At 52.1% G+C, this 12,703-nt stretch overlaps 1 protein-coding gene across 1 annotated transcript in view; it reads right to left on the bottom strand.

Annotated features, from left to right (window-relative positions):
- Positions 1-1,169: 1,169 nt before the first annotated feature.
- Positions 1,170-12,703, bottom strand: part of PODXL2 (podocalyxin like 2) — a 28,620-nt gene continuing 17,086 nt past the window's right edge. The window contains exons 3-8 of the mRNA XM_026052585.1: positions 11,501-12,396; positions 10,372-10,446; positions 7,496-7,652; positions 6,283-6,344; positions 4,391-4,570; positions 1,170-4,039 (exon numbers count right to left, since the gene is read on the bottom strand). Coding sequence (XP_025908370.1) covers positions 3,830-4,039; positions 4,391-4,570; positions 6,283-6,344; positions 7,496-7,652; positions 10,372-10,446; positions 11,501-12,396 — 1,580 coding nt within the window. The 3' untranslated portion in view covers positions 1,170-3,829. The remainder of the gene's footprint in view (positions 4,040-4,390; positions 4,571-6,282; positions 6,345-7,495; positions 7,653-10,371; positions 10,447-11,500; positions 12,397-12,703) is intronic.

The following is a 12,703-nucleotide window of genomic DNA, read 5'->3' as shown; positions in this document are numbered from 1 at the left end:
GAGGGGGCAGAGCCCGCTCTGGGACACGTTTGGGGAGGGGGCAGAGCCCCGGGGAGGGGGCAGAGCCCGCACTGGGACACGTTTGGGGAGGGGGCAGAGCCCCGGGGAGGGGCAGAGCCCGCTCTGGGACACGTTTGGGGAGGGGGCAGAGCCCTGGGGAGGGGGAAGAGCCCTGCTGTGGGACACGCGTGGCCGGGGCGGCCCCTCGGGGTGCTCTGGGGCACGGGGGTCCAGCTCCGGAGGCCGGGACACCCCTTGCTTCCCCCGGCCACATTGAGGCACTTTTAGACCCGCAGTCAGGCCAAGCTGGCGGCCTGGAGCCCCGTTTGGGGTCTTTGTGAGTCCATGGGGTCCCTCTCCGAGCAGCTGGGACTCCCACACGATGGGGACAGGGACCCACTACTGCCCTGACCAACATCCTTGGCCCCTTAGGCCCCCCAGGCGCAGAGCTCCATGCTGCAGCAGCACATCCATGCCCGCTTGGATGCCTCCAAATTCCTTTTTCTCCCACTAGGGAAAAAATGTAGGAGAAAGCAGGGGGACAGGGCAGCCCCGTTCCGAGGCCTCTGCACTCGTGGGACCGGTTGGTCTCGGTGCTTCGCAGAGGGGACGCGCGAGCTCCCCGCGCGAATAAACCCGGCAGCCGGTAAATCACAGGGAAATAAATATCCATAGTTAAGAGGGAGGGGAAAACGTCCGTATTTATTCTTTGTCTCTAACTCCAGCAGCCACCAGGTGTCAGTGTGATCAACGTCGAGCAGATTGGGGCTACACTGAAGTCCTAGGAGGTGGGAAATCGTTTTCCAGGAATTTCCGTCTTCTGTCTGCTCAGCGCCGGGCGCACCCCTCCAAAAAGTCCAGCTTTGACAGCGTTTGTTAAAAACAAGTTCAACTACATTAAGGTGATAGAAAAGCTTCCGGTTACAAATGACAATATAAGGTTTATCTTTCTCATTTAACGCCTCTCCTCTGCAGAGCTGGAAACCAAGCACTGAACGACAGACCCAGCGCCAAACGGGCTCCGGATTGCCCGGCTCCGCAGCGCTTCCCAGCCCGCAGCTCCCCAGGGGTGACCCGGCCACAGGGTTTGCAGGATAGGGACAACAGTGCAATTGACTTAACAAGATCAGCCTAGTGCAAAAAAAAAATAATAATACAAAGAGGAACAAATGGAAAAGGTATAAAAAGTATCTCCATATTAAAATGAAATGCTCTTAACCAGTAGATTCCTGGAGCTAAACTGAGATTATACAGCCAAGCGTACCATGTCCGAGACATCAGAATACTGTTCTCAGCTTGGTGACAGTCACCCTTGGGCACTCTGAAGACACCCTGGAGTGCTCCAGCTTCAGAAGAAAGCACTTCAGTCTCTGGAATACGATCGGGCCCGAGTAAGCCAGAGCAGCAGACCAGGAGTTGCTAGTTGACAGCTTCAAGAGGCAGCACTGCATTTTAAGGAGCCTGGATGGCCACCTTAGCCTATTTAAAGTTTGAAGACTTCAGATCAGGAGGTGCTGAGCCCAACTGCGACACAGGAAGCACTAGCAGCACCTCGGTGTTTCTCTGAATTGGTAAAGCGGAGAGAAAAGAGGGCAGCAAAGCAGCTCTTAGCAATGAAGTGCACCAAGGAAGTGTTTTGGGGGTGAACTAATTCACAGTTGATTGGTGGCTTTATCTATCTTAATAGCCACCAAGTATTAAAAGTGTATTTCATGTGGATTACTTGACTTATAAACATTTATATGGTGAAACTGTCTAAAGGCCCCAGCCATACCAGGCCTATGCTAAGTGCTATACAAACTCAAAATGTAACCCCATGCCTTAAATTACTCACCGTGTCAGAACAACCACTTACATTTAATTCTGGGAGCCCCGAAGCCCCATCAAGGCAGCTCCTGAACCGCATGGGTTCACTGCAGAGCCAGGTCGGGCAGAGTGCTGGTGCTGAAGGGCACTGGGAGCATTGCTGCCTTGTCCCCCCCCACACCAGTCAGCCCCATCACCTGTTGCAGCAGGACAGGGAGCTCTTGGGCGGCTCTGCAGCTCCACCGACAGATAAAACAAGATCCGAGGGATATATCTCCTATATAACGCAGGGAAAGCTATGGAGGCAGACGGAAACACTCAAAATTGGAATCTGGATAGAAAAACCAAAGGCTATCACTTTGAATCCATAGTAGACTGATATCGATATGGTCCTACATAGAAATAATCTGCAGTTCAGTCTGTATGCAAAGCGCTATGCAAAATGAAACTACAGACTCTTCTGTTTCTCGATGGTAGGCACTCACATCAGGGATGAGCATGCTAAAAATATCTGTACATACAGGGATAGATTTACAGGCTAAGCATCAGGCCACGTATCCGGGGTACTTCTGTACAAAGATTCCCTTCAAGACCAAAGACAAGGCTGCATCTTGCAGAAAGCAAGCAAGCAGCTGATCATAAACGGAAGGGAATACTGTTGCCTTTGACCTAAGCGAGCCTCTCAATCCCTCCGTGACAGAAGAAACAAATGTCCTGGGATTTCAGGCTTGAGAGTAGTTCTGAGTCTCAGTTTAGGCAGGGCTCAGAGCACAATTATGCGTATTCACGTGCCTTTTATCACACATCCTCAGGGAGCTGGGGCCTCAAAGTTGCCCGAGGCATGGCTGAAAAACAGCCATTGGGGAGCTCTTAGATCTGATTCTGATCACACCTAAACTCTCTTCTACGCTTGTTTAAATGCAGCAATTTTAAAGATGTAACCCATGATTTACACCAATGTGACATTAAACACTTCTGCCTAAGGCAGGTTCCCGAAATGGAAACAAGGACCAGAAAACTTTTCTGAGTTTCTCAAATTTTGCTTTTCTTCCGGTTTAGAAAGCTCGTGTAGGCTGTACATTCACCTCAAAAGACTAACTGAAATGAAACTACCTTGGAAAATGCAATAGGAGTGGGAAGGGCCCGCCGATCTAAAACTAAGACACAAACAAGGGGTACTTTGCTGCTGATTCCACAGGCTGTTAGGTGAAGGAGGCAGGTAAGAAGTCCCTTTTGAGCAATTCTCCAGCCTAAAGCAGATTTCCAGCTAAGATGCTGCACCATGGCACCAAATTCTCTGCAGTCAGCCAAGCAGACCGGGACAGGTTAAAGTGCTCAAACTCTGCAAGCTCAGCTTGGAGCTGTGGGACTGGAGAAGGGGTGGGGGGCTTTGGGGGGTGAGAAGGGGGGAAAAAAAAGAGATCACATGGGGATGCTTTCCCCAGATGTAAACATCAGCCCATCCAGTTGGCAGCTAATGCTAGAGCACTAGAAAACCTCTCTGCACACGTGGAACTCAAACTCTCTGCCCAGGGTATCTGCTGAGGCTTGGCTGCCCACATGCAGAGCGGGACACGGGTTTTGCAGGGACAGATCACCATCTCAGCTCAAGGTCAGAGCCTGGCTGCCGTAACCCCAGCCGGACTCCCAAAGTGAATTTTCTCCCCAAAGCCAGGTTCCTCGTGACACAGCCTCGCCGCCTTGTTTCCCAAGCCCAGCCGCTCTCAGCCACTACCAGAGAGCTACAGTAAGTGCATTTTAAAGGTGATGAAAGCGTTGGTGCTACTGATAGGAACACACACACAGACCTACACCCCCACCCCTCCCACTTCCCTCCTCAGTGATCCTTCAGGCTCCAAGCCTCTCGCGTGGACTCAGGACTTGCAGCATGAAAACAAGCTCAAGCCTTGGCCTGTCCCAAGCCTTTAAGAAGTTCCTGAGCAGCCACCCTGCTCCCACGGTTCGTAAGTCAAAATAGAAGAGACACAAATGTATTTAAAGAGGTGGCTCTCGCTTTGCTTTCTTAAAGATGCGTGTCTTCCTCGAACACATCCACCTCCTCGCTCGCCTGCTTATTGATGAGGACATCCCAGCTGTCGGGGCCGTTGATGGTGTTTCCACCGTTCACGCTTGGCTTCTTCTCCTGCATTTCCGACTGGCTGTCGCTGGCCACATCCAAGGTGGGGTTGTCGTGGCAGCCGTTCTCAACAAAGCGCAGCTCCTCGCCGTGCGACTGCAAGGGAAGAGAGGGGCACAAATGGAGACAGAGTGGGACAGGTCCCCAGGCAGCCAGGGAACACAGTCAAACCAGGATTTAAGGGCCACTGGGGACTTCGCAGGGTCAGAGGTAACAGGAGAATTTGCTCCTGGCCCAGCTCTCATGGTGGAAACAAGCTGTCCTCAGCACAGCAAGAACCACTGGGTTGCATCTCCTTATGCCTCAGGGGTTGCCTTGCTGCTCCAGCAAAGTACCCAGCAATGTCCAGACAGCAGACCAGGAAAACTGCTCTCCCTCTTAGCTCTCCAGGCCCCTCTATCCCAAAGATCAGAATCCAGACGTGTTCCCCACCCACCCTCAGCTCACCATGTTCTTCATCTTGGGCAAGCGTCTCTGCCAACAGTTGTAGATGAGCCCCATGACAATGATGATGGCACAGATGGAGCCGATGATCACCAGCACCACAAAGAGTTTCCCATAATCGCTGCGTGGCTGGTTGGGGTGCGACTGGCAGCTTGTGGTGGTTGAGTAGTTCTGGATGCCAATCTGGAAGCAAGAAAAGCACATTAAAACTGCTTCTTTGCAATCACTGGTGAGGTAGGAACTTTCCTGGGTCCAAGCACAGGTTCCTCACCATGGGCAGAGGAACTAAAAGCCAGGAGGCAGGTTTTACATGACTGGAAGGCACATGACTAAATGAATCCTATTTTCCACAAGGTATCCACCTGATATCTTCCACATGGTCACCAAGATCTTCCACCTGACATATCAGCAAGTGACAGTGGGCACAAATTCACCTGGACTGCCTGCAAAAGGATCACACCAACATTCAAGGCAGAGATGCTTTTGAGAGGGAAATAGGCCAAAATGAAGAGCTTCCAAACCAAACTACAGACCCTTGATGGGTGCTTGATGGGACCCTTGGTGACTTTGAGACAGAGAATGGAAGTATCATAAATAGATTTCCAATAAAACTTTGGACTTATGAGAGCACAGTGGTCCATCCGAGGTCCTAGAGCAGACAGCTCTGCGTTGATCCAAAACCTAGGGAATGGCTGCCTTAGAAATGGGTCTCTTGTGGGTGTCAGCAAACAAAGCTGAACATTGCTGCCAGTGACTTGGCAGATTTCAAACAGGTTATGGATCAATTTGACAGCAAGTATGACAGTGTAAGAGAATATCCCCCTCCTCCTCCTCCTCCTAGTGCAAGGTCAATGCAATGAGCCGTGTTTCATTATTGATAGAGAGCTGGAGGTAGGCAGCGAGGCTCCTGGGGTAGGATGCATGTTAATGCAGGTTGCACATAGCAGCCAAACCTTGCGCCAACAGGAATCCTTCTCTGGACAGGTCCAGTTGCTTTTATTTCAGATACACAATTTGTGCACGGTTGGCTCTTAGCACTTTCTCAGGTATAAGCCAATCAATACTGCACTGAGCACTTAATTTGCTTTGTCTAACTGCACCAATTTGTTGGGTCAGGGGAAAACCCGAGAGCAGACAGACAGAAAGGTAACAGCCCAATTCTGTTGCTATCTGCACTGCTCAATCAGCAGAATTACTCCAGCAGTGTAAGCAAGAGCAGAACCAGGTTGTCTCCACGTCCGGTAGACCTCAGAAGGGAGCAAGCAGAGACCACAAAACCAATCTGCCCTTGTTTCTGCCCCTGCCCAGGCTCTCCAGGGCTACAGGGGAATCCATGAGGACCGGAGGCAGCAAGCAGTGGTGTCTGGCCTCAGTTGCTTCTGCTTCTCTGCCTTTCCTCATGGAGGACACGCGAAAGGAGTGACACCTGGGGCTGCAGGGGAAAGGTGTGAGAATGTGTCCTGACTAGTACAGGCACTTCTTCTAGCCCATTCAGCAAAGGCTGAGTGACTGGAAGCAGCCTGCCAGCCTCAGTACGTCAGTTGTAGGGTGAGCGGGGCTGAATCTGAGGCTCTGTGGCACTGACGTGGCCACAGGCAATGGCATAGAAGGGAAGAGACCAAGGATCCCAACAGCATGAACGCATGAAATGCAGCTTCAAAACCAAGTCAGAGAAGCAGCAAGGGAAGAATACACAGTTGCTGTATTAATGGGAGATGACATTTGATGATTCTGCAGCTACCAAATAGGGGAGAAGGGAGTTTGCCAAACATCTGACTCATCTGTTCACCTCTTGTGTGTTCAGCACTCAGACTGAAATATGGTCTCAGTTTTGTAGGTGCTTATTTTAATTGCATAGCCAGCCTGAAAGAATGGATGCAAGCAAAGGCTCTTACCTCAGCTAAGCTCCTCTTAACATCCCCCAGTGCCATGAGAACATCTTTTGTAGGGATGACACCTGGAGAGAAGGAAAAGGATAGATCAGCACTGCTGTCAACACCTGGCTAGCTTGGTTAGAAGTACTCATCATTGATATTCACTGCAGGACAGAGGCAGGAGAATAGCTGGGGATTTTTGTTACTTGGTACACTATCTTCGGAGGCTGAAAGAATGCAAGAATTGTAGCAGAGTACACCCCCAAACATTCTTGAAAAAGGGAAAAGAAACAGAGGTGAATTGGTGCAAGTGCCTAGTATCATTCTCAAATTCACAGCAGGTTTCAGGATCTGTGTCTGCTCTGGGAGCAGCCAAAACATCATGGAGCCAGGTGCTGTTGCTGCGTGATCCATCCTCCCTGCCCTGCCCCCGACCAGGCAGGGAGGATATAAAAACTGAAGCCCTCCTTCCTTTCCCTCAGCCCAGCAGCAGAAAGAACTGAACACAAGCATGATTGTTAGAGCAGAAGCCACTTCAGCTCCTGAGGTTTCTGCCCTCAGGGTTATCCCCCAACCCAGCTGTGCTGCTGGAGTTCAGACCTGACTTTCTTCTCCACGAAGGGAAGGATGGTATGTAAGTTTGACATTAGACACCTAACGTTCACAAAGTTGGGACTGGTATGATTTAAAGCACAGATGGAGCAAATACCACTCTGTTTTCCTACCCCTGCAGGCCAGTTCTGAATAGCACTTTTCTTTTTTTTTATACAGGCCATAACATCAACATAAGCAGCCTCCAGAGCACCATTAGGTCTTGTCCAGTTTGGATGAGAATTAGGGTATGAACTGGTAAGTTCACAAGTGAACTGTGAGCAGGTTTTCATGTCCTGCCATGGCAAGGGCCTGTCCCCAAGGAGCACACAAGCATGGGGAGAAAACTGAAGGATGCTTGTGCCAAGGCTGTCCAAAGAAGGAGCAAAGCAGCAGTCAGAGCAGAGAAGTTGGGAGTTTGGTGCCAACCATGAACGAGAAGCCAGGAGGGAGATGAGGACAAGAGGGTCATGTCCTCAGTGCCCCTCCGTTCCCTAAGTTCAGCTCACACTGAGAATGGGCAACACTGAAGCAGACTGGAGAGCAAAAGCTCCTTCCAACCCAACTGGGCATCTCTGCCGCAAGGCCCCTAAAACCAGCCCACCCTTTGCATCGCCAGAGAGCCCCTTCTGCCGGCACCTACCCTGCTCCCCCGCCAGCGTCATCAGCAGGTGCTTGTCGTTCTCATTGGGCTTGCTCAGCGAGATCAGCCAGCGCTCCTGCAACCCGTCCATCTGCCTGGAGAAGGCATCCTCCACCAGCGCCAGCAGCTGGGGGCCCCTCTCCAGCCGAAACTCCTCCTGCCACAGGGAAAGGACCTCAGTGAGTGCACGATGGGCGCACAACCCCATGGTGTGACCGTGTGACCACCCCACGGTGTGACAACCCCACTGTGTGATGGCAGCCGAGACCCATGGATGAGCATCACCTGCTCACAGACACGTCATACCCAACACAACACCCTCCGCCCACACGTCCCCAGCCAGGACTCGCACAGTTCTCCCGACACACTGATCTCCTCCCACACCCCACACCACCCAGATGGGATGCAGGGTCCAGGCCATGTGGCAAAGAGGCAGGAGAAGCGGCCAGGCTTCCCCAGCTCCGCCAGGCTTTCCCCAGCGCCGGGTCCGCGGGCGCCGCTCCGCCTGACACGCTCCAGCCATCCCCTGGCAGGCTCCTCTGCTGCGTTCCCACTCCTGCGTTTCTATTCTTATCTCCCGTTGCCATGCCAACCTGAAGGCCACACAGATGATTAATAAAATGGAGAGCTCTTGTTGCCATGGCAATTTGAAGCGCTCAGGGCAGGCAACAGGCCTGAATCGAAAACGGCCTAATTGGAAAAGACACCGATGAGTGGGGCCCGAATGAGCAGGGTCTGCCCGTGCCGCCTCTCATCAGGATCCGGCTTTCGGCAGTGGGAGAGCACAGGGAGGCAGGAGGAGCCGGGACAGGACGTGGCAGCAGGTCTCACGGCGCTCCGGGCCTCACTGCCCGCCCGCGGCTCCATTTTAAAGGAATAGGGAGCAGCTCAGCCCTGGAGCGGGACAGAAGGGAGATGCCTCTGGTGATGGGGAAGCAGAGGTTGTGGAGTGCTGAGGGATCATCCTTGGAGGAGAGGGGGGAGCTGCGACGATGGCACCTGAAGGGCCGAGGTGGAGGTCGCCCCGTGCCGCGAGGCCGGGAGCCGCGCACAGGTCCGGCCCCGCGGTCCTTGCCTTCCTCCTGAAGGACACCGGAGCTCTGCAAGCCCGGCCCCCTCATCGCCCCTTGCCTTTTGACTCAGTCACGCATCACCTCAGAGCTTCAAAACAAAGGAAATATTCCAGAAATCCCCATTCACCCTAAACTACAGCGCCGGCGACGCAGACTTTGCCTTGCAGCCCCAGAAATGCAAACCGCAAAGGCTCGGGATACATAAACCATAGGGCAAAAGGGGCAGGCAGGGGGTCACTGGTAGGAAACAAACTACATCAAGAGGGGTGGAAAGGAGAAGAGCTTGATTTCAGCTTCAGTCATGCATAGTGATAACGGGAGGCAGGGAATGCAAGCAATGTTCACGTTAAATATGTATGTTGACAAGTGTCCCTTCGAATAAAGGGGAGGACAGCACGAATCACTCAGTTGGAAACACGTTTTGAAACATGAAATCAAGTAGAAAAACAGTTCAGTCCTGCCTATCCCAGGGCACTGTCTTCTTTCAGCACGGCAGGATGGAGGATTCAACAGCAAAGATGCAATTTTTTTCAAGAGACATCTGCATTTCTGTTTTGCAGCTCTCGCCATTCCAGTGGTTTAAAACATGGCAAGTGCAGACAACCACAGGAAGGGAGCTACCACATACTATAAAATTAACAGCATTTAAACTGCAGAGATAGGCAGAACGACGACGACTAGGACATGGAGGAAACAGTGCAGCAGGATTCTGGTTTTCAAGGACTACTTTCCCGAGTTGCAACTGTAAATTGCAACAGAGATGCTTAAAATTCCCCAAGGGGCAAAGTGGTCTGCTTAAAGCCAGCAGGCCAATGGAGAGAGACTGACTTTTTCTCTCTCTAAAATAGTCAGCACGCTTTATGTGCAACAATTTCCCTGCTTCCTTTGTCCCCAGAAGTCTGCCTTAGAGAAAAACAAACAAACAAAAAAAAACAGTACTGGAAATAGGGAAATAGTGGAAACACCACCCCGCAGTACCAAAACCAGGCTGCTCAACCTGGTGCAGGAGCTGCAGGAGCAAGAGAGCAAACACCCGAGGGCAGAACGGGGCTCCCTGGTGCAACATTTCAGTCACACACTGCCAGGCTCATAATCATTTTGCAGAAATATGAAAGGCACCTTGACCCTACACCTTTCATATCAGCGTCTGATAAAAGGCTCAGCAGAGGTGAATGAGCTCTGGTCTTTCCACCAGAGATGCAGGAGGGACTTTGGGCTCATGAATTAACTGCAGCGTTGCGGGGATGGATGGACACACATTGGATTAGCTGAGCATGTCTGGTTAACAGACCCAGATAACACAGAAGGTAACAGGATGGGGCACTTAAGGAAGATTTAGCGATAGCTGCTTGACACTGGATCCTTCACACTGCAAATGGGGCATCTCTATTCCCTTAGCCATCAAAGGAAAATGACTGTAACCTAAAAGGAGAGGAAAAAGAAGGGAAAGGAAGAGGGATGTTGCCTCTGAGTAAGAGGTGCAATGTTAAATGTTCCTGAGTCTCACGACAACCCAGGTAGACTGGCACAGACAGGCAGCCAGGAGTGACACAGCCCAATCTGGAACTCATGCTGCTAGACTGAGCAAAAGCCTCTCTCCGCCCACTCTTTCCCTATTTGGGGAATGAGAATATTTCTGTCCTACCCCCCGTCTCTGTACAACCTCTGTAGGGATTTTGAGAATTAGTGCTTCTATTTTTTATTTTTTTTTTGTACTGAGAGCTCACAGCGAGCGCCGTGCCTGCCTCAGCATCTCTAAGTGCTATTCTTCTCACGCCATCAAGTCTCTTTGGGCTGACTTACACAGTCAATGTTATCCGACATATTCAGGATGATGTAGTTTTTCCCTGCAAGGTTGCTCCAGTCTTTGCAGATTACCTGGAAAGACAAGGCATAAAGACAGCTGAGTTTGGGCAGTGAATGCAGCTCTCCCGCTGAAAGCACAGCACATGCAAGGGAGGGGAACAAGGAAGGGGCCTGCATTCCCAGGAGGTGCTTCCCAAAGGAAATAACTGTCCTCTAGCTCTTTGCACTCAGGGGCATTCACCTTTCCATCTGTAAGCTGACACACAAGATCTTTTTCTTGCAGTGCTAGCACACAGGGCAGGGACAAGGCTATGGTGCCAGCACGCCACTGCCCAGCTGTACCTTCCACCTACAGCCAAAAGGACTCAGGTGCTCACTGGCAAGCTCTCTCTTGCCTGGAGCCTTTGTACATGACCAGCGCTTAACACAGCAGAAAACCTAAACAGGAGCCTCTGTGGTCCCTACACAACCTGGTCAGACAGGGCAGTATTTTGCAAGCAAGTACAGAGGGACTAAGTCACTTCCTTGGGATCCCAAGTGCTTTGGACAGGAAGCAAAACAAGAAACCTTCTCTGGTACCTTCCCACCAGCCAGCTCCTCCTGCCTATCTACACTTAGCCAGCCATGGTCTGCTAGATTCATTCACCTTGTATCTCCCCCAGCCACCAATTCCCCTTAATAGCATCCTCCCAGATGCTCTGCATCACGTCCTGGCAGCTAACAGCAGCAGCAGCAAAAATAGCACTTGCTTCTCACTCCCTTTCCAGTGGTCCTCGGGGCCATCTATGCCCTGACACTTCCAATAACGCAGGCGGAGAAAACAAGGAGCTTTTGCTGCTCTCTGTGCCCCCAAAGGACAAGTATTTATTAGCAGCAGGATTTTTATGCAGCAGTTCATGGGGGGAGATGGGAGGTGGGCAAGTCCTTCTCCAAGGATCACAGATACCCTTAAGAAGCACTGGGAAAGAAGAAAAAGCCTTCAAAATATACTGGCTGGAGGAGGGAGCAGAAAATGTTATTTAAGCTGGCTGGACATAGAGGGTGGGAGAATAAGGGGGTTAAACACTTCCTGAGAGATGAGCACCCGACGATCTCCATTGCAATCTCCCAACCGCTCGCACGCTACCTGTGGTGAATTCCAGGGCATTTCTGTGGGCAGCACAGCCATGCGGGCGTCCCCGGGCTGCGGGGACAAGCTCCTCTCCCCTGCCACCATCTCCGTGGCCAACTCTGTGTCGTTCCAGGCAAGATCCAGGGCTGGCTCCTCAGACGTGACCCACGTTGCTGTGGAGAAACTGGGGTACTGGTCGCCACCAGAAAATGTCTGGGTGTCCAAGGAGCTGCTGCTGGGAGAGGGGGTGCCCACAGGTGTTTCCAGCGTCTGCTCCGTTTCAGGTAGCTCCGTGGGCTCTAGCATCTCCCACCCCACCGTGGTCTCTGGGAACTCCTCTCTGGACAAATGTTCTTCCCCACCAGGCTCCACTGAAGGCTCTGTGAGCTCCGTTCTTGAGGTGGTCACAGTTGGCTCCAAATCTGCTCCCTCGACAGCCCACATGTCCCCAGTTGTCACCTCAAAGGGCTCTTCTGAAACACCAGGGGACCTCGCAGCAGAAGTAGCAGAGAAAACAGATGACATGGGCAGAACGCCTGGCCCCATGCTGCTCCCAAGGTCTGAGCCCAGAGGAGCAGTGTCCTCGTCCTGAATTCCCACGGCTGCCTCGGTCACCACAGCTGCTCTTACAGAGGACGTGGAAAACAGGTCGGAGAACAAGGACTCCTCTTGGCTCGCTGGCTCAGGTGACGTGTCCTTTGGCTCGGAGGGCTGCAGGAGCTCGGGGCCTTTCAAGTGGTCTATGGGGAGCAGCCCCTCGTCCTCCTCCAGCGTGCTGGAGAACAGCGTGCGCGACTCCAGCTCGGCTGGCTCTGCCGGTGGCTGCAAGGTGGCCGTTTCCCAGGCGTCTTTCACCTGCGTCCCATTCCCTTTAGGCAAGGCCTTCGGAGAGGAAACTGGGAAGCTGTAGTCTAAAAAGAGATCCAAAAGACATGGTGTCACATCCCAAGTGTGCAAGAGTCCCAAAAGACTGGGAATTGTCCCCACTATACATGGCAGTTCCAAAAGATTGGGAATTGTCCCCATTATACACAGCAGGCCACTGTGGAACATGCCACAGAAAACAGGAACAGCCCCAAGTGATACCCCATGGTCCCCTAAGCTCCCTCCCTACCCCAGTGAACCCCTTTTCTCCACAGATAAGTCATACATTGGTCTTCTCCACTTCGTTCTTTGCTGAGGATGTTTTCACAGACCTGCCAGCCAGGTCACAGACAC

Source organism: Nothoprocta perdicaria, unplaced genomic scaffold (assembly GCF_003342845.1).
Source record: "Nothoprocta perdicaria isolate Ctin4 unplaced genomic scaffold, notPer1 scaffold_9, whole genome shotgun sequence".
In the NCBI taxonomy this organism is placed as follows: Eukaryota; Metazoa; Chordata; class Aves; order Tinamiformes; family Tinamidae; genus Nothoprocta; species Nothoprocta perdicaria.
The sequence above is the reverse complement of the archived record's forward strand: the minus strand, read 5'-3'. Positions and strand labels throughout refer to the sequence as shown.